Source organism: Delphinapterus leucas, chromosome 6 (genome assembly GCF_059928025.1).
Source record: "Delphinapterus leucas isolate spDelLeu-1000000601 "Yukka" chromosome 6, BTC_Dleu_Yukka2, whole genome shotgun sequence".
NCBI classification, from domain to species: domain Eukaryota; kingdom Metazoa; phylum Chordata; class Mammalia; order Artiodactyla; family Monodontidae; genus Delphinapterus; species Delphinapterus leucas.
The window spans coordinates 93,623,320-93,647,651 of NC_143134.1; the positions used below are offsets into that span (position 1 = coordinate 93,623,320).

The 24,332-nt window shown below is 41.6% G+C and overlaps 1 protein-coding gene across 2 annotated transcripts in view; it reads left to right on the plus strand.

The window, feature by feature from the left end:
• The window catches only part of TMEFF1 (transmembrane protein with EGF like and two follistatin like domains 1), a 148,109-nt gene that overhangs the window by 15,683 nt on the left and 108,094 nt on the right, over positions 1–24,332 (plus strand). The window contains exons 2-3 of one of the 2 annotated variants that reach the window (XM_022600113.2): positions 8,630–9,080; positions 17,250–22,982. In XM_022600113.2, coding sequence (XP_022455821.1) covers positions 8,663–9,080; positions 17,250–17,659 — 828 coding nt within the window. In that variant the 5' untranslated portion in view covers positions 8,630–8,662 and the 3' untranslated portion in view covers positions 17,660–22,982. Of the gene's footprint in view, positions 1–8,629; positions 9,081–17,249; positions 22,983–24,332 lie in introns of those variants that run through there. The other variant, XM_089913466.1, reaches the window with a different exon arrangement.

Here is a 24,332-nt window from a genome sequence, read left to right on the forward strand (position 1 = left end):
GTCACAGAGTGAGTGTCAGACTTGAGAGCAGTGCCCTCGAGTTTTCCATTGGGAAAGTGGGGAAGGCAAAGTGATGCTAGTGATGGTACCTAGCAAAAGGGCATCTTGATGACGGGAGGGTTCCAGAGAAGAGATGTGGGGGGAGGGGTTGAAAACAAATAATGAAGCTTCGCTTTTAGGCCCTCCTCTGTTACTGGGACCCCAGGAACCCCCGTAGTTTGCTCTAAGCCTAAGCTTCCTCATCTGTAAAATGAGAGGATTGGACTGAAGTCCTGTTTTAGTTATAACATGTTAGGATCTATGTTGTTTCCAAAAGAAGTTGTTTGGGGGATGTGGAGTCAGGAGACAGAGTCAACAGACCAGGATAGGAAATAGGCTTTCATCTCTTTAGAGCAAACTGATCACCCATAGCCTGTGGCCAGGCCTCCCTTCAGGGATTGGCTGCCACATTTCCTGCAGCTTACTCACCAGTTCTGTATTTGTTCTTTCTTTCAGTCTTTCCAAAGTGGCCCTGCTTTGTTCTAATGCTAATTCTATTTACAGTCTATTCTGATAGGAATTAAGGTCCTTATTCTTAATCCCACCCAATCCTGGAGTAACATCCCTGGGCACATCTCTGTGACTGTGCTTATCACACTGCCTTGTCACCAGCCCATCCACAGTACACTGTGTTGTGATATGTCTTCACTGGACTGTGGTCTCCTGGATCTTAAGGAATACCCCTCCCTCCAGTGCCTGCGCATATAGGTGCTCTAGGTGCTTGTTTAATCCTCCTGTATCCTCTTTGCCTCTACTTTCTCTTGATCCCCCACCGTAGTGTGGACACACACACGTCCTGGTCATTTCTCACTTTGAAACAGTCCCTGGCATGCACCGCCTCCTTTCCATTAACATCACCACCACTCAGAATCCAGGTCCTTTCTTATCAATTATTTATCTGAATGATCTCCTTCAGCCCTCTCTGTTCATATCCTATACATTCTTAAAGATCTAGCTCAAATGTCCTCTTGTTCATGAAGAGTGCAAATTAACCTCTTCTCTGAGCACCCAGGGTGCTTTGTCCTCTGTTATGGTGTCCATTCATTGTACCTTTCCTTTTGGTTGTCAGTTTCTGCATGCCAATGCTCCTTCAGCTTGTCTTTGTATCTCCCACATACTCTAGGACAGTACTGAGCCTTTGGCAGGAGTCCATTACATATTTGTTGAATTGTATGTCTATGAATAAAAGAGCCAATAAGTATTTGAGTATATGCTGTATTTAGACCACTGTTCTACTTTTGGAAGCAGTTCAGTATGGGTGAGCGGGGTGCAAAGAACTAAAATTTATTGAAGATCTAGTCTGTGATTCTTTACTCCCATTGCAGGATAGTTGTGTAGAGAGAATAAAGCAGAGTAGGGAGTATTAACCCTGTTTTACAGAGGAAGCATTAGAGGTTAATTGACTTGCCCAAAGTCACACAGCTAGGTGAGTGCTGAATTCAGGATTTGAACCCAGGTTCTCTGCATCTACTGTCTTGGTTATTTCACTTCACTTGAGCAGTAGTGCATTAATATCCTAATATCTGTCTGAGATCTCAGTGTCACAGATTTTTAGTCATGGTTCCCATCCTGAGTGTTGACTTCAAAGAACTCCCTTTTCTACAAATAGCAGTAGAAGTAAAATCTGGCCAACTTTCTCTGGTCTTTGCTCAAATTTTAGGACTTAGTTTGACCCTTGGTGGACTTAAAATATCATTAGGTGATGTGTTAGTCAGCTTGGCCTGCCATAATAGAAGACCACAGACTGGGAGGCTTAAACAACAGAAATTTATTTCTCACAGTTCTGGAAGCTAAGAAGTCCAGATCAAGGTGCCGGCAAGGTAGGTTTCATTCTGAGGGCTCTTCTCTTGGCTTGTAGGTGGCTGCCATCTCTCTGTGTGCTCACATGGCCTCTTTGTAAGCCCTGGGGTTAGTGCGGGGAGGGGCAAGCTCTCTGTTGTCTTTTCTTCTAAGGGCACTAATCCTCTTGAACCAGGGCCCCATCCTTAGGACCACATTTAATCTTACTTCCTTCCTTAAAAGCCTAATCTCCAAATACAGTCACCCTGGGAGTTAGGGTTGCAGCAAATGAATTTTTTTGGGGGGGAGGATACAAACATTCAGTCCCCTAACTGATGGATTTTTAAGGTGCATATTAAATGTACTTATTACAATCTTCTGGTGGTTTAGTCAGTGTTAGTGTTTTGGGAATTGTGCTGATTATTTCCGCTTTGTTCTTTTATGGTATTGGAATCCTGCTATTTTATTTAGTCTTGTCTATGGGTCTTTGCTTAGCCCAAGAGGAACTTCCATTGCATTTGGATTTTGCTATTTTATTTGACCATTTTTACTTTAATGCAGCTTTTTGGTGTACTGATTGTTTTACTATGTATGATACTCATTCTGTGCATGGTAGACAGTTTTATGACTAAATCAAAATACATTCATTCATTAAATCTTGCTGAGGCTCACTGTGGGGTCTCTGGGCTGCTTGTTGTTCTACAACCACGCATAAGAACAGGTAGCACTCTGTCTAGCAGAACAGCAGCCAAAAAAGATGATCCGTACAGAGGGGAGTTGGAGTTCCCTACAAGGGAAGGGCAGTTTCTAATAAAGGCTAATGTAGCAGAGAAGGCTTGTTGTGTTGTCATCTATAACCAGTTATGGACGTTCCTAAGCAGTTTTAAGCTATAATGTGCTTTCTAGCCTCTAAGTTTCTATTAACAAGCTTGTCTTGGAGATCTCTTTCTTTGGGAAGTGTTTGTTTACTTAGGACTGTCAGGTGCTCAAGCAGAATGTCAGCATCCAGTTCCCCTTGAGGTGTGGACCATTTTAAAGCTCTATGTTATTGCTACAGTTACTTTTCAAACATACATTCTTAACAGATCAACGGTGGAAATTATTTCAGAACCCTAGTTAGAGTGAGAGGGGTGCATCTGGGTTGGGGTGGGGAGCTGTGGACCCCAGGTTTGAGACCTAGAAGGGTGGAGGTGATGGGAGTGGGGAAGGGAGGGGAGGAGCCAACAAATGGAGATGATGGAAGCTGGCACAGCTCTTCCTAGGTTGTCCCTGCTGACAATCAGATTGCTAATTGATATGTAATTTGACCTGGGGCACTAGAGGCTGTCATTAGGTCTGAAAGAAGAGGGCTAAGCGGATCAGAGAGCAGCCTGGGCTTGGAGTCAGACCTGGGTTTGAATCCTAGCGCTGCTACTATTTGTGTGATCACCGGCAAGTTACGGAGCCTCACTTTTCTGATCCAGGAAATAGGAAAAATAATTGGTTTAGTGGGGATAAACAGCCTGCTTCAGGAGGCTGTTGGGGATCCATAGGGGACCTTTGGGGTACACTGTCTCACACCAGAATCCCTTTATAGCCCGGAAGGATGCAACCACATGGCCGAGGGAGGCCTGCTGTTCTACAAAATTAAGCAAAGTAAATTGGTAACTTGGATTTACTTAGCTAGTGATTAAATAATAGTTTAATTAATAGGCTATTAATGGTCCCCAGGTGTTGGTAATTCTGAGTATTTGCTTTTGAGAGTTGTATAATTTCTTCTGGTATTTGTGATACTTTCATAAAGTTTTGTGGGTTTTTTTTTGTTGTTGGTTTTTTTTTTTAACAGTGTAACAAATGATGCTCTCAGGGGCTATTTTTGGGAAGATTAAATGATACAGTGCATATTAAGCAGTTAGTATTGTGTCAAATTCACAGTAAAGGCTCAATAAAAATTATCTGCTGGGGCTTCCCTGGTGGCACAGTGGTTGAGAGTCCGCCTGCCAATGCAGGGGCCACGGGTTTGTGCCCCGGTCCGGGAAGATCCCACATGCCGTGGAGCCGCTGGGCCTGTGAGCCATGGCCGCTGAGCCTGTGCTCCGCAACGGGAGAGGCCACAACAGTGAGGGGCCTGCGTACCAAAAAAAAAAAAAAAAAAAATCTGCTATTGTAATTATTGCTCTTATTAGAGACTTAACTGGCCGCACTTAAGATCCTTATGAATTTAGACAACCCCCCAGCCCACCACCACCTGGTGGCAGTTAGTGGTACTGCACACATTGTGAGGAACAAGTATTAAATTGCTTGGAACTAATTCCATGTAGTTTCATTTCCACTAAGTATCAAAGGGACTTTGTTCAGGCAGAGTATGGCTTATTTGCCGAGAGCTGCAATTCATATATCACTAAACAATGAAGGGACATTTTTTCACTGCCACAGTTGGCACAGATTTAAAAAATGTTAACAACAGAAGTCAATGAAGTGGGCATGTCAATTAGTACACCATTTCTGGAGGGCAGATGGTGATGGAACAGAAGTCTTGAGTGTTTTTATATTTTGTGGCAACCATTCCTCTTCTGGGAATTTATCTTGAAATAATCAAGGATATAAAAAATATTTATTTAAAAAGAAAAAATATATAATGTATAAAATAGCATTAATATATAATGTATAAAATAGCATTACCTTTAATAGAATGAAACAGGGAACAATTCCTTTTTCATTTGTGAATCAGATTCCCGATCCTTATAACAGTGATTTTTTTTTTTTTTTTTTTGCGGTACGCGGGCCTCTCACTGTTGTGACCTCTCCCGTTGCGGAGCACAGGCTCCGGACGCGCAGGCTCAGCTGCCATGGCTCACGGGCCTAGCCGCTCCGCGGCATATGGGATCTTCCCGGAGCAGGGCACGAACCCGTGTCCCCTGCATCGACAGGCGGACTCTCAACCACTGCGCCACCAGGGAAGCCCCAGCAGTGATTCTTAAAAAGAGTGGGTAGACATCTTCTGGGGGCAGAAGAATTGGGATGGGCTTCAGATCAGAATCTGCTCTGGGGGCTGTGTAGTTTAAGAACATTCAGTATACCTATTGATTTCATAATAAAAACTATAGAATATAAAGTTGAACGTAGTCATCTTGGCAGATAGAGATCATATAGAAGAGATATATTATAGGGAGGGTGTGTTAATAAATTTCAGTTTGGGAACACTGATTTATAGGAAATAGGAGTATTGATGAAGGCAAAAATTAATTTTGGACTTTTGGGGAAGAAGGGGCCTGGATTGGATCATTGTAGGAACATTAGAGCAACGTGACTGAAGCGTAGGCCTGATAATTTAGGGGTACAGGGACACATCTCCAAAGATAAATTCCCCCTCATTTCTCTTTGCCCAAGACCTGAGGGCCAAACCACCTTTGACTTGTCTAAATCTCTCGATTTCTGATACTGATGTGTCCATGATGAATGTGAGGTACCTTGTATCTGGAGACACTGATCACACTAACTTTAACTTTTGGGAGGAGGTCGTACATAGTGGGGGACCCTGAACAGGCTCTGTTGCCCCCATGTAAAGCCTACATTCCTTGGCCTCTATTTCAAGGCTCTCTGATCTGGCTGGGTCCCCTCCAGCCTCAGATCTAACAGATTTCAGTTATTTACAACAATAGTAACCCCTCCCCAGGCATAGTAGGTGAAGAGCTGACTTGTAATGGTGTGATTTTAAATCAGTGTACCATAAATTTAAAAGTCACAGCCTCCCCCCACCCCCCAGCTTTGTATTGTGGAACTTTTCAAGTGTGCACAAAGATCAAGAGAATAATTTAATGAATCTTTGTGTACCCATCACCCTTGTTCAAATGTCCCATTTTTGGCCAGTGGGACTCCTTTCAAGTTAGTTTCTAATTCTTTCAATACAGGTTGGTCAGGGTTTTTTTGTTTTAATTAATTAATTTATTTACTTTTGGCTGTGTTGGGTCTTCGTTGCTGTGTGTGGGCCTTCTCCAGTTGCAGTAAGCAGGGGCTACTCTTCGTTGCGGTGCGGTGGCCTCTCCCATTGCAGAGCACGGGCTCCAGGCACATGGGCCTCAGTAGTTGTGGCTCGCGGGCTCTAGAGTGCGGGCCCAGCAGTTGTGGCGCATGGGTCCAGTTGCTCCGCAGTATGTGGGATCCTCCCAGACCAGGGCTCAAACCTGTGTCCGTGCATTGGCAGGCGGATTCCCAACCACTGCGCCACCAGAAAAGCCCGGTTGGTCAGTTTTAAATGGACTATATCATCAGTATCTTGATGCTTGCCTGTTATTCTGAAAAATCAGAGGCCTAGAGAATGTAAGGAGGACTGGGCATGTTGGCCCTTTCCACGAAGGGGACATGCAACGCTTGCTTTATTGCTGCATTCTCTGTTGCTTAGCAACATTCTTGCCATAATGTAACTGAGAGATTAATTTGTAGGAAGTTTCCTGTGATTAAAAGATGTGGAAAACTGTGCAGTCATAAGACACACATAGGTTCAGTGGAATAAGACATTTATTAAGCATTTATTGTGTGAAAGATGCTGGCTCAGCACTGGGGAGGATGGCAAGATGACCTAGGGAGTCATGGTTGAGTAATTTGGAGTCACCCAAGGTGAGAGCTCAAGAGATAGTTGTGAAATGATACTAAGAATACCAGGCTATTCAAACTCACAGAAGCAGAGGGTAGAACAGTGCTTACTGGGGGCTGGAGATGGGGGGGTGGGGGAAACGGGGAGATGTTGGTCAAATGGTACAAAGTGCAGTTATGTAGGATGAATAAGTCTAGAGATCTAGTGTACAGGAGTGATGACTGTAGCTAATAATATTGTATTGAATATTGGAAATATGATGAGACTAGATTTTAGGCGCTCTCGTGAAGCATATAAAAGGTAACTGTGAGGAGATATGTAATTTGTAGTACTAGCTTATTTGTAGTGATCATTTCACTATGTATGTTAAATATATACAATTTTTATTAAAAATATAAAAAGGTATGTAGACTATAATAATGATAAGGGAGAAAATGTAATGTCATTTCAAAGTTTTAAAATAATATAAAATTGGTAACTTTTACTATAATATGTGAACAAAGACTTTAAACGAATATGTGTTAAAAAATGGCTATTATTTGGTGTGTTTAAAGAAAAGATTACCAAACTATCAGGGCAGTCCAGGTTCTTGACTTCTGAAGTCACCATCTTTGTGATCTTGTACAATCCATTTCACCTTACTGGCCCTTAGTTTAGTTCCCTCAGTTGAAAAGAGGGATAAGGAAAATGTGGTATATAGGTACACAAAGGAATATTATTAAACCACAAAAAAGAAGGATAGCCTGCCATATACGACAGCAGGGATGGACCTTAAGGGTGTTATGCTAAGTGAAATAAGTCAGACAGAGAAAGACAAATACTGTATGATCTCACATGTATGTGGAATCTAAAAAAAAAAAAAAGAAGAAGAAGAAGAAGGAAAAAGAAAAAGAACTCATAGATACAGAACAGATTGGTAGTTGCAAAAGATGGGGAGTTGGGGGGGGCAAAATGGGTGAAGGTGGTTAAAAGGTACAAATTTCCAGTTATAATGTAAGTTAAGTCCTGGGATGTAATATACAGCATGGCAACTATAGTTAATAGTATTATATTGTATATTTGAAAGTTGCTAAGAGAATAGATCTTAAAAGAAAAAAATTGTAACTGTGTGGTGATGGATATTAACTACATTTATTGTGGTGATCATTTCCATATGTGTGTATATATATATATATATATATATATATATATATATATATAAAGTGGTATACCTGAAACTAATGTAATGTTATATGTCAACTATATCTCAATTTTTAAAATCCATTAATTGGTAAATGGATATAGACTGTGCTACATCTATAAAATGGAATACCATTTGGTAATAACAAGTAATGAAGTATTGATACATGCTACAATATAGACAGACCTTGAAAACATTATGCTAAGTGAAAAAAACAAGTCACAAAAGACCTCATATTGAATTATTCCATTTATATGAAATGTCCAGGAGAAAAAAAAAAAAGAAAAGAGAGGCACTGGACTCAAGCTCTAAAGTGTCCAGGCCCTTGCACTTCTGAAATTATATTAATTATTTACACAGAACTGTACACTTTTAAAAGTGGCCCGCCATTGTAAAGCAATTATACTACAATAAAGATGTTTAAAAAACAGAAAAATAAATAAAATAAAATAAAAGTGGCCCTTAAACCTTAAGGATCACAGACTCCAAGCCCTCATTTTTAAGATAAAGAAACTGAGGTTCTTCTAAGAGCATGGACCTAACGAAGGTCACAGACATAGTGATGGAAATGTCAGATCTTCTGGGGTGATTTCTGGATGATTCTGAAATCTTGGTAGTATTTACTTTATCTGTTGTATTAGATCACACAGTGGCTTCTCTTGTCTTAAGCTGTGACAAAACTTTGAGAGACCCGTTTAGTTTAAAAGCTGCCTAACATGAATTTGGGGAATTATCTGTTCCTTAATATTAAGCAGAAATAAATGAACACATTAGAGTTCCACATAGATGTTCAACTTTTTTTTTGCTGTCCTGTACCAGATAATCACAAAATGGTCAAGACCTACAGCAAAGGTCCTACCTGAAAATCTACTTTTAAGTAAAAACCCCATTCCTTGTAATCTTCTGAATGTTTTCTTGAGAATACCACAATTCAACATGAGTGGAAAAGAAAGTACCGTTTTCAGACCAGGGAATCAAGTCAGGGATAGAGCGTGAGTGATTCGCTGACTTGTTTATTGCTGGAGTTGGTACTGATTGTTTCAAACTTCCTGTTCCAGGATAGCTAACAGCCAGGAGAAACGTAGTGGAAAATGCAAAACAACGAAATCATAAAACCTGCCAAATACTTCTCAGAATTGGAAAAGAGCATCCTGCTGGCTTTAGTAGAAAAGTACAAGTATGTGCTGGAGTGTAAGAAAAGCGACGCGCGAACTATTGCCCTCAAGCAGCGTACCTGGCAGGCGCTCGCCCATGAATACAACTCGCAGCCCAGCGTGTCGCTGCGGGATTTCAAACAGCTGAAGAAGTGCTGGGAGAACATCAAGGCTCGGACCAAAAAGATTATGGCCCATGAAAGGAGAGAGAAAGTGAAACGGAGCGTCAGCCCCCTTCTGAGCACCCACGTCCTGGGGAAGGAGAAGATCGCCAACATGCTGCCCGAGCAGCTGTACTTCCTGCAGAGCCCTCCCGAGGAGGAGCCCGAGTACCATGCTGATGCCGCCACCCAAGGTATCGATGCCTGACACCCGCTTGCGTGTTCTCCTTGGGTACCTGTTTGACATTGCGATTTTCAAGTCCTTCATTTTGAGGGAATTTATAAAAAAGTAACTTTCATATCAAACGACTTTCTCAATACAAAATTTCCCAATTAGATAGGACATTCAAGTCGTACATAAAAACAGAAGCTCTTATCTCATGTCTTTCTTAGAGAGATCTCACTTATCTCTGTTATTACTTAAGAAGGAAAAATAAGGGGCTACATTAATATAGTTATTAATGAAATATCTTAGTTGCTTATCTCAATCTATCTCAAATATATTAAAGAGAACTGGAGAATGTATATTCATTCACACTATCGTATTTTTTTTTCAAAAAATAGTTTTTGAGGACCTATTATGTGCAAAGCTCTGCATTAAGTTACTCAAAATGCCACATTAAGAAAGTGAACTATTTCAAACTTAGGAAAAGTACAGAGACTAATATAGCAAACACCCATTTAGCAGTCACCCAGATTAAAAACCAGCATTTCTACCCATTATAAAATTGTGATCTATAGTTTTGGTTTGTGCACTCTAGGAAACTTGAGAAATAATGGAAACAAATCATTTTAGTTTTAATATACTTCCACTGAAAAGAGAAAAATGTCATACATAATTCTTGGGGAAGGAAAAGAATGTCATATAATCAAGGCTGTAGCGATAGTGTGTCATGGCTTTAAAAAGTTGGAATTTAAGGGGCTTATTGAAATGTCTCCAGGCAAGGGCAGGGTGAGGATGCATATAGATAAATTGCCAATAATTCCTGTCTCTTTTAAGGTAGGAATGACCAGTTTATATAAAGATTGCAGTTTGCAGAAAATATACTTGAAGCAGAGGAAGATTTCTGGGAAGGCCAGAGGGCTGTTCATAAGGTGCTTCAAGGACCCAGGAAGCAAGCATTTGCCTAGGAAAATCCGATTCTTGGCTTGCAGGATGAGAAATTCACTTATTGGTGTCCCCAGAGTAAATTGAGCTCTGAGGGACTGGTTAATTAAAAGTCACAAGAAATTGTCTAAAACCAAGAATGTTATCCATATAGAGTGGAAAATATAATAACCAAGTGAACAGAATACATGTTTTTGATTAGCACTTTTTTTTTTCCCGTCGGCCGATCATCCTGGGAAGCTAAATTATGATCAAATGTTTGTTTTCTGATCATTTGGCCAAGGGTAAGTCTAGGGAGCCAGTTGGGCAACCATAGTGGTGAATGTCAAGAAACTCATGTATTGTTTCTCAGGGTAGGAACCCTGTGTCTGAGTTTTGATTCTTGAGCTCCCTAGCCAGGGCAGCTCCCAGAAGAGGGTGTTGATATGGACACTGCCAGCTCTCTCTCACCCCTCCTTGTTGCTGCTTCTGTGGTGGAGGGGGCCCGCTGCTAACTGAGTGTCCTTGCTTTGGAGATGTTTATAGCTTCAGCCTGTTCCTCTCCATTATGCTGGCCTTGGAGCGATTGCGTGTCTGTGAGGCAGTGAAAGGAATGGTGCTAGGGGAGGGAGGGAGGTGAATCAGCAAGGGCTGCTTTTCAAATTGCTCATATTCCCTGGGAGATGTTGCCGAGGAAGATGCTGGTGTGGACTGCATACAGTTTACTTCGCAAATCTGTGATCTGGATGATTGTGTATTGATTTCATAGACTTATTTTAAGGGGACAGTCTTATTTCCCCATTTTCAAATTCTAGGGTAGGATCTAGAAAGTCCATTCCACAGATTTTTTTTCTCTTGCTTTTTAGAGGAAAGAATGTAGGTTCATTTACTCATAAAAACAATTTCTAAATTTCTCTTGCTTTTTAGAGGAAAGAATGTAGTTCATTTACTCATAAAAACAATTTCTAAATTTCCAAGAAAGCAATAAATATGGATTCTCAGTGTCCTTGCTGTAGTGACATTTGCTAGAGGCTCACTTGTAAAAGAGATTTATTTTAAATTGGATGTTTGCACATATATGACACATGAGACTTCTCTTTGTTGGTGATTATTAAAGTACAGCCATATGCTGCCTGGTTCCTGTTTCCAGGTCAAATGTGGAGGGCGGTGGAGAACATGCTGCTTTGTCAGTTGGGAACTGTGTCCAAAGTATCTGTAAACTCTAGTAGTTAAGGTACTGGAACGCTTTCCATGCATTTAAACAGCTTTGAGGTTACCTCACTCATTTTGCATTTCAACTTAGTTTTAAGAAAGAAAAAGAAAGCTGGTATTGTTAATCATCCCTTCTGGGTCTTTCTGGGGAAGAGGTTGAAAACCTGCTATAGGGTTATGGCTCACATTCCACTGTGTGTATTTTGACACATGGACTCTGTGTGTGTGTGTGTGTGCCACATGAGGCTGGTAAGCACTTGAAATGTGGGGAGACTGAATTGAGATGTGCTATAAATGTACACACTGTATCTCAAAGATTTAGTACCAAAAAAGAGTGTATCAATAAAATATCTTACTAATAATGTTTATTTTGATTAAATGTTGAAATGATAATACTTTAGATATATTGGATCAAAAATATATTACTAAAATTAATTTTACCTCTTTTTACTTCTTTAATGTGCCTATGAGAAAAAATTTTAATTACATAAATATCTCATATTATATTTCTATTGGCCAGCTCTGTCCAAACACCTTACAGAATGCCTGTGACAGAATTAGGTGCTAAAAGATTTGTTGGAACTTGTTAAACAGGAAGGAGCCTGACAGATTCCACTAGAGGCCTCCCTCCAACTGTTTCTTGTGTGAGATGGCTTCAGCTGTGTCATCTTTTTTTTTTTCCAGATTCTTCAATAATCTAATGTTCTATGCCCTTCAGGCTGTTAGACCTTAAGGTATCCGGGTCTGGTTATGTCCCAGTGATAACAGAGGGCCTGTTGCATGATGTATGCCAAATACACAGTAAAATCCAGAAATTCCAAGTGCTTCTTCATTTGAACCTATTTGGCTTCTCTCCTTTGTAACAGGGGTTTGATTTTCCCAATAATGAATGACTTAAAATAAGGTGCTTAAAAATTCCACATTGAGTCTCAAGATAGTGAACAAACACTATTTTAAAATGCCCTCTGAGCCTCAGTTTCCCCTTCTGTAAAACGAAGGAGTTGGGTTTGAGTTAGTTTTGCAGACCATGCCACGGATGGGTGAACTAAATTTGCTGTCACAATCCCCAGCAGTGAGGAAGTGAGGGGAACCCAGCTGCAAATGTGGATTTGAGAGTGGGGTGGAGGGTTGAGCCAGGGCAGCAAATGGTTGGAAAATTGGCCTTCAAGAGGTCAATGTCAGCTTTGAACTTTCAAGCCTGAAAAGTATGTCTTTGTCTTTTGATCTGATGATTTGGTCTAATATGATTGTCTCTCATTCCAGTGTATGTACTCACTGTAGATTTATGTACAGAACTAAATATCCCATTTATTCATGTATGAACCATAATAAAACCAGTCAGATATTTCCCCTCACCAGCAGATTTTGCATTGGAAAAGGAAAACAAATATACAAATTTCAGCAACCTCAGAAATTTCATTAAACCTGCATAGAGGCATAGTTCATTTTAGAGTTCAATTATACGTTCAAGGAATCAGTTCCTATCATAAAGACAACTACTGTAATGTCTGTGCCGTGCAAAATTATCCCCATTTATTGTGGTTCACCTGCAGACTCTACTGCCTCTGGTGAAGGCACTCAGCAAGTTCTTTTCACAAATAACACCCTTCAGGACGGCCCCTTCCTGTTTTACACAGCATTGTCTCAGAACTTGTGGCCAAAGTAATTCAAAAGCAAGCTAACGACAAACAGGGACTCCTGAGGCCAGTGGTATTGAATTAACAGGCCAGAAGGGGACCCTGTGACCTCTCCAAGAGCTGCCCATTCATAAGCTGACAAAATGTAACCTCTAAATACAAAATTCCAATTATCAAAAACAGCTGTGTCATCTTGATCACCATCCCCTGCATGCATATTCTTAGCTTTGTCAATGACTTGCTCGAAATGTACATCTGTAGTTGAACACAGTAGTCTTAAAATTTAACACTTAGGAATGTATTTGTAAAAAAAACAGTATTTTCCCTTTAAATATATTAAAACAATTTATACCCTGTAGGTTTATGATCTGTGATAATTTGCCTTTGACACTTATCTTCCATTATCTTTGGGGAAGAGGTTTGCAGAACAAACTAAGGGAGCCAACAAAATTTGCTAGGGGTGGTCGGGAGGGAAGGATGGCCAAATGTCAAATACACTTAGGAAAACTAAGCTTTCAGTAGTACTCAAATATCTTGAGAGAACTTACACTTAATTCATATGCTATTATTTCTCTACTATAAAGCTATAATCCAGTAACACAGACATAGGTATGCAAAGCTATATTAAATAATGCAGACATTTCTTAATAATTTCCATTATTATCACTGTTTAGACCAATCCTATTCTTTTGGGGTGGGAACTCCAGTAGAGGGGACTGACATATTTCCAGTCACGGCACACTAGCATCATTGGTCTGGAAAAGCCCTTTTTTTGTGTGTTACTTACACATTTATTACTTTTTTATCCCCATTCACCACTTTCATTCTTTTCTTCTACACCTTGATCATTCTAAGGTGCTTGTGTATTCTCTCACATGTTCTTGAAAGCATGCGTTGGTGTCGTGTGTGCCTATATTTTAAATTTACATGGATTAAAAATTGTGCAGTAGATACCTTCCTTTTCCTTTTGCTGCTTTTCACTTAGAATGTTTTAAATATCTATTCCCATTGCAGTGTGTAAGTCTAATTTGTTTCTTTTCGTTGATGGATAATATTCCGTAGTATGCATCCCCCACATCTTATTTATCCGTGTTCCCAGTCCGTCCTGTTTCCTTTGTTCTGCTAAGAAGAGCTGAGCTTTGGCCTGTACACAGTTTCCTTCCCATCCTTTTACTGCCTTAGTAGGTTTTCCCGATGAGCTTAAATGTACTCAAATTGCCCAAGTGGAAGAATACCTCCTTGACCGTGTCCTCTGCTCCCAGGAAAGCTTTCAGGCCTTCCTATCCATTTTGCACAAGATTGAATTGTTTTCTACTTCAGGTGGCTTTGTTTTACCTGGGAGAGAGATTGCATGGTGTGTGTTTGCAGCAGGTTGCCATGCCCAGGATAGTCTTTCTCTAATTAAGAGGAGATTCTCCCTATCTGAACACTAGCTTCCATTCATTGGAGCTAATATGTGTGTGAAAGTTAATTACTGCATTGAGCTTCTCTAGTTTTAAGCCCCAGCTTCTGCCAGAGTCTTAAGAGGCCTGGCTTTTTACATTTAAAATGTGTTTGTTAGCACACATTTAAACTAAAAAAATTAGTTTTAAAGTAGAGTCATTTCTCTGCTCCTGGACATAAACATGCTGTCTTCACGTTCACAACTCTAGAGAAATTTGGAGATCAGAATTTAGGATATACACCCATATTCTTAATAATAGATGGTTTTGTAGTTGATACAACTTGGAGATTGCCTTTTAAGATACACAAGTGATCAGCTGAGCAAGTGACACAGTGAGAGGCTAGGTGCTGTAGTAGCTGAGCTTGGATTTTGGAGTTGTACAGACCTGGACTGGAGTCCTGGTTCTTTGAACTAGCCAAATGACTTTAGATGTTGTGTTTGGTTTTCTATACTAATACCTCCCTCAGAGGGTTGCTGTAAGGATTAAATGAAGTAATGCTGCAAAGCACTAGCCTAATGCCTAGCTAGCTACTCAGAAAATGGTAGCTGCTGTCGTCATCGTCATCACCATCACCATCACCATCATCAAAAGGCTCCTAAAGCCAAGAATTACTGAGATAAAAATGAGCATTTGGAAATTGGGAGAGATGAGTAGCATCATCAGGGCATGAACTTTAAAGGCTCAGAGGAGTATTCAGAACTATCCTCTGGAATGAAATCAAAGAGAAAAGAGGCTAAAGGTACCAAAAAACGTCTAATGTGTCCAGTCTTCTTTGAAGAAGTTTCAGATCTGAGACTAGAAAGGAAACGGATGAGGTAATCCTCTTTGCATCTGATCCCATCTGAGGGATCCTATTCTCAGTGCCAAGGCTTTCCTGTTCCTTTGTCCTGTGCCTCAGCTCTCCACTCAGAACACTGTTCTTTCTACACAGTTGTGCTGTGTTGAGAGGGATGTGACCTACTGCAGCCAATTCATCCTGCACACGTTTCTTATATGCCTAGCAGTGTGTCAGGCCCTGTTCTGGGTCCTCCAGGAGGATGAACTAGAGGCAGTCTCTGTCTTCAAAGTAATCAGAGACCTGAAGGGGAGGTAGTTAAGCCGCCAGTTTTAACAAGTGCTCTGCCAGAGGTAGGCTTAGGAACCAGTGGGAGCATGAAGGAAGGACATCTAATTGAGGCTATAGCCGCTGGATTTGGGAAAGATTCCTAGGGAGACATTTTCATTATCTCTGGATGACAGAGAAGTCCTTTTAACCTCCTCTTTCAAAAGTAAGGTTTTTACCTTTTCTTTTATCTTAATTAGGGACTAGTTATGGTTGTTACCTAACCCCTTGGAGTGAAATAATCTAAATAAACAGTAGCCATTTTCCTTTTATTAACAGACTATTATGAGTTAGGTTTCCCCCAGTAGCCATTAACATTCCCAGCATCCCATCTTCTGGAATAATGGAGTGGATGCAATAATGTAATCAACTCTGTTAATAAATTGATATTATTTTTCTCCAAGGAGAGGATTCTCATTATTGGAAATATAAAGCTTCCCAAGAAGGCATTGGAGTCACAGCTAGAAGACTCCATGGGTTAGTGGGGTTAGTGGTTTCCTTATTGAAACTTCCTAATTGATACTTGTATCATTGCCCAATAAAAATACTAGTGCAAACATGGCACCACCAAATGTGGCATCCTTTTATATCCATAAACTCTTTTCCCCTTTTGTTCAAAGCTTCAGCCCATAAATATTCACTAGGCATCCACTAGGTACCAAGCAAAATAATTGGTGCCCAAGGATAAAAGAAATGATTAAGGCATGGTCCCCAAATAATACTAGAATGTGTTAAGTGCTGTAACAGAAGAGTATGTACAGAGAAAGGAGAGGGCTGAGGTTTCACAGCAAGTGGCATTGATCCTGAATGAAGTAGGGGTTAGGAGGGAGGTTGAAAAGGGAAACTGGAGTAAGAGTGTGTGTTTGCGTAAGGGAGTCGGGACAAATAGTGAGCCCAACTTTAGCTGAAGGAGCAGTGAGACAGAATTACGGGAGAAAATAAAGATTGTGGTAGGATTGGAGGGTACGCGGCGTATTTTGAAGAGTAAGACAAGGAAGATAAAGGAAGGTCGGAACTAGATTATGAGGGTTACTTAGGGTGGATTGGAAACAGAGCCGAAGATAGGAACCCCAGGGGAACATTTAATTGTGAGTCCTGACAGGAGACTTAAAGAGCAATCAGAGAGGAGGCTGTAGAAAACTTAGGAGAGACCAATGGTTCAGAAGCTAATAGAGGAAAGAAGTGTCAAGAAGGATTGTCAAGTGCTAGGGAGAAGTTACATACGAGGGACGTAGGAAAGTGTCTTTGGGATCTGAATATTGACCCCCAGATGGCAGTGCTTGAGGCAACAGCCAGATGTAGGAGACTGAAGAGAAGTCTGAGGAAGTTAAACCAGGGAGTGTAGGCTCATCTTTCAAGGAAGAACCTTTGTTAAGATGGCTATCCTGGGTAAGGGTTAAGACCTGTGACCAGGACCCACAGCCAAGGCGCCCTTGTGGAGACTGAACTTCAGTGTTCGTGGCTGAATGAGAGTCAGAGAGGGAGAGAGACTGAGGGAGAACTTAATCTGAAAACCCACTGCTGGCCTCACACTGTGGTCTTCTGCTCACTGGGAGTCATGCACATGTCATGTTAGGATTTATATCCACATAACCAGGTCTCCAATTCTTGATAAGCACAATCTCTGACCACTGTTCCCGTAGTTCGAAGTGCCAGAAATGACATAATGAAACCCTTTATCGTTACTTCTTCAGGGAAAATTGCTCTCGATTTATGGGTTTTTGAGAAGTCAGGTGGGGCAGGGGTACCTGTGAACATGCAGACCAGAGCAGATGCTACTTCAGATCATCCTGTCGTGGGGGACCCTGTCATTTGAAATAGGATTGATTTACTCTTTGCCTGTAAAATCTTTGAACATGTTTTCTGCTACTGTTTTTCAGAATCATTTGCTGTTTCAAATAGAGAACTGTGCGATGATGAGAAAGAGTTCATACATTTCCCAGTATGTGAGGGGACCTCTCAACCTGAACCCTCGTGTTCAGCTGTCAGAATAACAGCCAATAAAAACTACAGGAGCAAAACCTCTCAGGAAGGTGCTTTAAAAAAGATGCATGAGGAAGAACACCATCAACAAATGTCCATCTTACAACTGCAGCTGATACAGATGAATGAGGTGCATGTGGCCAAAATCCAGCAGCTAGAGCGAGAGTGTGAGATGGCAGAGGAGGAACACAGGATAAAAATGGAAGTTCTCAATAAAAAGAAGATGTATTGGGAAAGAAAACTGCAAACTTTTACCAAGGAATGGCCTGTTTCCTCATTTAACCGGCCCTTTCCCAATTCACCCTAAGACGGTGGGGTGTGGCTCCCTCGTAATTAATCTGTGTTGGCAAAGAAGGCCTGGAACACGAACTTGCGGTCGGTAGCCTGTCACAGAGCTACAACTAGGAAGATGAGAGTGGTAGTAGTCACTTATTTAAGAATACATTCAGGTAAACAGCTGCACCCTGTGTACCCCTGAAGTGGCAAAGAAGCTGTTCGAGTCTTCTGAAAATTATCACTATGAGTGCTATCATTCTGAATGTAATGTCTCTTAATTAGAATTCATACAAGAACCATGTGTGAGTGTTGTTGTTGTATTTTTTTAATCAAATGCAAGTGTGACTATAAAGGAGTGTGGCCGGGTTTTGTGGGGTTTTTTGTTTTTTTTTTTTAAACAGACGTCAGACCTTGTCTATCCAAATGAACGCCCTCCCATTGAAAGTGGCTGTCCTGGGAGGACAAACGTTTCTCCAGTGGTGATGCTGTTGCTGAGAATTTGCTAGAGGTCTTTCGGAGCCTCCACAAGAGCTACAGCACACTTTTCATTTTTTCAATGTCATCTTTGGAGTGTGGATTTTCTGTTTTTAAACAGCCGAACATAATGGAAGGCTCTTTTCTAATGTGGCTCATAGGCTGCCTTTTAAGTCCTTCCTTTCCCCAAAAAGGAGTTCCGAATAATGTCTCCAGCAGGTGTAGCTTTGTTGGAACTAAGGATGTGACTACTTTGAGGGAGAAACGTTCGTTTAGAGCTCTACATTCTGTCATGCTTGTTTTATTAAAAGACAAGACTTGTGATTTTATAGTCACACTGTGTATGTTTTTGAAAGGTGCTGCCCGCCCCCACTGTGCTACAGTTTTTGCCTTCCTGCTGTAGTTTCCTACCGACTTTGTACTACTGAGTAAATGGTTGCCCTTGTTTTTAATCTTTAGCCACCTAAGGCAAGGCCCTTCCCTCGCCATGCTCCTGGTGCTAGCTAATAGTGATGCTACATAGTCTGCATAGTATGCAGTTAGTATTGAGCTTTTGCAGAATCCATTACCAATATATTTGGAAACGTGGATTGATAAATGGATATTTTGACTGAGCTGTGATATAACTTCTTCTCCTGTAGCCTAGTGTGAAAAACAGCCTTGGGAGTTGGGCATAACAGTAGCTGGAAGAAGCAAAGTGACAGTTAAGTGCCGAGGCAGGTCAGCAATTTCTGAGAATGAAAGTTCAAGGCTATGTGGTGGGGAAGGAGGAGTGTGTGTGACAGAGGCTATATAGGGAGTGTAGGACGAGGAGTCAGGGCTTGAATTCTGAGCTTGGCTCTGTCTCAAGTGCTGTGTGACCTTAAGTTACTCCATTTAGCCTTTGGCCCTGGTGTTTCCCATCTATAGAACAGGAGAGTTGGTCTAGATGATGGTTAGAATCTGCTACAGCTCCTTGACTGTGATTTGATCTGCACAGTCTTGGATGAGTACTGCTAACATCATAATTGTCCGGAGGACGTGGGTCAACAGGGAGAGTTTACTGCAGTGGCTAAGCTTCCTTCCTTTCATAATTTTGGAATTTGGGTCCTGGGGTCTGTATATACTAATATACTAATATATGCACTGCATAAAACTTAAGTGGATATCAATTTATTTTATACACTGATCATATTTTAAATATCTTAGGGGAACTGGTTATTTGAAGGAACCCTGTGAAGACTAGTCTTCTTTCAAAGGAAGGATGCTTTTGTAAGGATTTGCGTTCTTAATTTAGTTTTTACCAAATGGACCCTTTAGAGAAGCAGCATCTGGAAAAAGTCGCAAGCGTAACTGATTTATGGGAGACATTAGGGCAGAGAGTGGCAGGTCCTCAACACAGATGATGTGGACTGAGAAAAGTTTGCCTTTGCTTCACCTCTTGAGCCATCTGGAAATCTCCTTAATATGCAGATTCTGGTGGGGGGGCCCTGAGATTGTGCATTTCTCACAAGCTCCCAGGTTATGCCAGTTCTGCTTGTCTGGTCACCACAATTCTGTGTAGCAAGGTTTTAGAGGACCTGTGAACCTTTTACCTGTTCTTAAAAAAAAAAAAAAAAAAAACCCATTAGGTTAGGTACACTTTTGTGTACAGCATTGTGCTGGATATTATTCCTCTCTCAGAATTTACCACCTAATCACACAAATAACAATGTAGAACAACACAAAAAATGCTCACACACATAATGGAACTATAAAAGCATCGAACTAATTCCTAACTGAACAAATAAAGGATAATTAAACCAGCAGGCTAAAGCACCTTGTTCTACTGTTAACGGTATTTACGAGTTTATAACAGTTTTCAACCTTGAGTATGCATTGGAAACAGTATTTTATAAAAAATTAGTCCCGCTGGGTCCCACTCCCAGGGGATTCTTATTCAGTTTACCTGGGTTGAGGCCTGGTCCTCTATATTTTTTGGAAGCTTTACAGGGAGTGATGATGCCCAATTGGGATTGAGAACCACTGGTGTAGAGTTCACAGATGTGTCTCATTTGGTCCTTAGTTCTGTGAAGTCCTGCAGAAGTGAGGAAATGATGCTCAGAGAAGAACCGCCTGCACCAGGCTGAAACCTAGTGAACAGCAAAGCAGAACCTCAGTCCTAGGTCTCTCGACTCAAAAACAAATAGGCCCACCTGCCTTCCCCCACCCCATCCCTCAAAGCTATATTGTGGATTTGCTTTACCCCGAGAGCCAGATCACATCTATAGGATACTTGTAATGCCTCCACTCATGAACAGGTACATCCCAATTCATTCCACTTTTGAGTAGTTCCTTACCTGAGGTGGAAATGCAATAATCATTTCTTGGTAGATGCTGTAGAGAATTGACAGATAAATACTAAGACACAGTTCACCATCCCCTGACCTGCCAAATAATGGACACAGCCCAGTAGGGGACATAAGACTTGTATACAGCTATCATGTACTTGATCAGGCACGTCTTCTAAAGGATTTGAAGCTCAGCAGAGAGTGAAGAAGCTTGAAGGAAAGCCTGGAGGAGGTGGCATTTGAGCTAAATCTTTAGAGTTGGTATTTTGGTAGGTGCAGATTCAGAAAGGAGAGGAACTTCACTAGATGCAAGGTCCTGTTGAAGGTTCAAGATGGTGAGACACATAATTGGGAGGACATGGGAGAATACCCCAATTAGGCAGTAACATGATCAAAACTGTGCTCCAGGAGGAAGATTAGAAGATGGAATTGAGTTTAGAGAAGACTGGAGTTCAGGAGATGAGGTAGGAGGGTTTGGTTAGGATGAGATGATAGGAGCACCTAGTAAAAAACGAGGGAGACCAACGTGAAGGGCGTTGCCGAAGTGGAATCAGTCAGGCTTGGCAGCACATTGCTTTTGTTGGAGGGGATGGGTAAAGTTTTAAAGCTAGATGCCGGAAAGAATGATGCTGATTGAAATAAAGAACGGATGCATTTCTGGCTGACGTGTCCTAGGAGAGGCCTAGACGTGAACTAGTGCAGTTGTTCCCACCCACTCAGCCTCAAACACCAGCACCTCCTCCCGTCTCCTCTTTGGCTGTCACCTCTTTGCTCTGGCTTCTGCCTCTTCAGCCTCCTGTGCTGCCTCTTGCACCTGTTCATCTGACGTTTTAACCCCTCCCTGCTGGGTCCGTGTCCCCCGACTCAGTTTGGTGCTCCCTCTGCCATCAGTACCTCCAGTGCAGCTGGTGGTGCATCAGTCACCATCTCTTATATATAATGGCTTCACACTTGAAAGAGCAGGAAAGACTATAGTTGATGCTTAACAACCAGGGGGCTAGGGGTGCCCACCACCCCCAGCTGTGGAAAATCCGCTTATAACTTTACATTCAGCCCTCTGTATCTGCAGTTCTGCATCTGGGGAGTCAATCAACTGCGGACGGTGTGCTGTAGTACCCATTTACTGAAAAAAAAAATCTGAGTATAAGTGGACCAGCACAGTTGAAATCCATGTTGTTCAAGGGTCAACGGGATTTCTTTTTTTATTCTTTTAAATATTTATTTATTTAATTTATTTTGGCTGCGCTGTGCCAGGTCTTAATTGCAAATTGCAACATGCAGGATCTTATTTTTTATTTTTATTTTTTTTTTACTTGTGGCACGCGGGCTTCTTAGTTGCGGCATGCATGTGGGATCTAGTTCCCCGACGAGGGATCAAACCCAGGCCCCTGCCTTGGGAGTGTGGAATCTTACCTACTGGACCACCAGGAAAGTCCCTCAACTGGCTTTCTTTATCTTGAGCTTCAATTCTTTTCTAGCTGGCATCCACAAATTTCAGGGTATTTTTTAAGTGTCCCATGTTGTGTAAAGGTACACTGGCTGAGAGGGGATGTTAATTCCCATGTATCCCTATTACAGTCCGTTTCCAAAAATCAAACATAGAATCCTACCTTATTAATGCATTAAAAATTAGCAAATATTTTAGGAACTTTTCAGGGAGAATCTTAAAATGCATTGGCTTTTTTTTTTTTTTTTTTTTTAAGAAGAAAGAGAACAGAAGAAGAGAGGTATGGTGGGGCAGTGCATTTGAGTTGTCAACAGCTTCTGCAGTGTCAGGTCAATTACATCAACACTTGGTCTGGACCAGGGGAAAGGAATGGTTCTGCCTCCTGGGAATGTCAGAAGGACCTGATAATTATATTTGGCAAAGCCAAGAAGAGTGGCTCTGTAATGTCATTGCTAAGAATTACCCTTTTAATAGTATCTCTGGATGTCTGAGCTGTTCAAATGGAATGACACTTCTTTTCTGCTGTGGCTTTCATTTCTGTTGGGCTGCTTCCCAGCTGGTCCTTTTGTTCTTCCTTGCCCTTTTCTATCTTCTGCCTTCCCAGCCCTGTTTCTCCAACCCCTCTTTCTGCACCCACAGCAGTTTTCACTGTCCCCCCTTTTACAGTTGGAGTCATGTGAGAATGTGTGTAAGGGAGATACTTGCCCAAAACCAGCATATTCAACATGTGGTACCAATAAGGTGAAGTGTAGCCTTGGACTAGACAAAATATCGACCATCTGCTTCCTTGCTGCATCCGCTACTTTTGTGTTGGTGGGACTCAGAAGTCATGGAAAAGGTCACCAGTGATTCATGTCTGCAACAAATTCTTTTCTAATTGTGCCGTATATTATGCCCTTCAATACAACTTACTAATCTCTGCCTCAGTTTTTCCATCTGTGAAAGTGGTGTAATACTTATCTACCTCCCTTGAATGTTGTAAAGATTAGTCTATGTTAGTAAAGCACTTTTGAAATAAAGAGTGATGTAAAGCATTTTAATATTATTGTTGTCATTGTGATATGGATGCCCCCCTGTAGAGATGCTGCTCTGTAGGGGAAGTACCCCATGGATACCATGGTTTAGGAACACCCAGTACAGAAAACTTCCATAACAGATACAACAGTGATTTCTTGGTGTGTGTGAAAGTTTTCAACATAGTATTTCCTTAAACAGCCCTTTGGTTCATTTAGAATGAGATTTGATTATAGAAGAGTGATTTATGTAAGATTTTTAAAGAACATATCTATTGAACCTTTATTACCCAGTATAATAGGGTTTGCAAGCCGATTATTAACCTAACAGTGCAGTTTGTCAACATTAGGTGGAAAACTTCCATTTCTACATTATCCAGATGCCCAGATTGTGCGTGAAGGTTTTTTCACTGTTGACACTGATTAGAGTGGACAGAATGGGGATCCTGCTACTTCTGAGTGAGGGGATCGCAGCTCCAGTTCCACTTGCAAAATATTCTCACAGCACCTCTAGTGTGGGGGGAAAAGACTCACCATGTGTGTTCATCAGAGTAGGGGGTTCTCTAGGCATAAACTTGGGCTCCCTTTCTTAACTCCTGATAACTGCTAAGAGATTTAATTAGGTTCTGGTCTGAATTTTCTCTTTGGTGGGTTTGTTGGGGGGAAAAAATTCCAAACCCTGTTATTTAAGAAATCAGTTATTTTTAATGAAAAGGACACCTGTTACAGTGGAACTACTGTAAATAGTAGCAGAAGTTAAGGTTCCGGTTCCTTTTTTTTGCGGTACGCGGGCCTCTCACTGTTGTGGCCTCTCCTGTTGCGGAGCACAGGCTCCCGACGCGCAGGCTCAGCGGCCATGGCTCATGGGCCCAGCCGCTCTGCGGCATGTGGGATCTTCCCGGACCGGGGCACGAACCCGTATCCCCTGCATCAGCAGGCGGACTCTCAACCACTGCGCCACCAGGGAAGCCCCCGGTTCCTTTTTGTCTCATCATCTGGTTTAGCTTCCAGAGTAACCAAGAAGGAAACTCACACTGGTGCTCTGCTGGTGAGGTGCATGTGGTTCTAGATTTTTATCCTTGAGTCTCAAAGAGTTTTTGGGTGGGCTGGTGTTACACTTTCTGCAGGAATGGAAGATGGTCACTCTAGTCACTCAGCCTTTGGGAAATCTGGGCGGCTGCTGGGGCCCATCTGCTCTCATGTGGTCACACTGAGCCCAAGGCTGCAGGGGCAGGAACTGCCCAGGGGAACCCCTTCTCATGGTGACGGCTGAAGTACAAGAGGGCAAGCGCACCTGTGGAAGCACATTTCAAGTTTCAGTGTCATATCTGCTAATATCTTCTTGGCCAAGGCAAGTCACGTGGCTGAGCCAAAGGTCAAGGGGAGGGAAGTAGACTCCTCTTAAGAAGGTGAGGGGAGGGTGTGAAAAATTTGAACAATAATCTCATTTACCACAGTGTC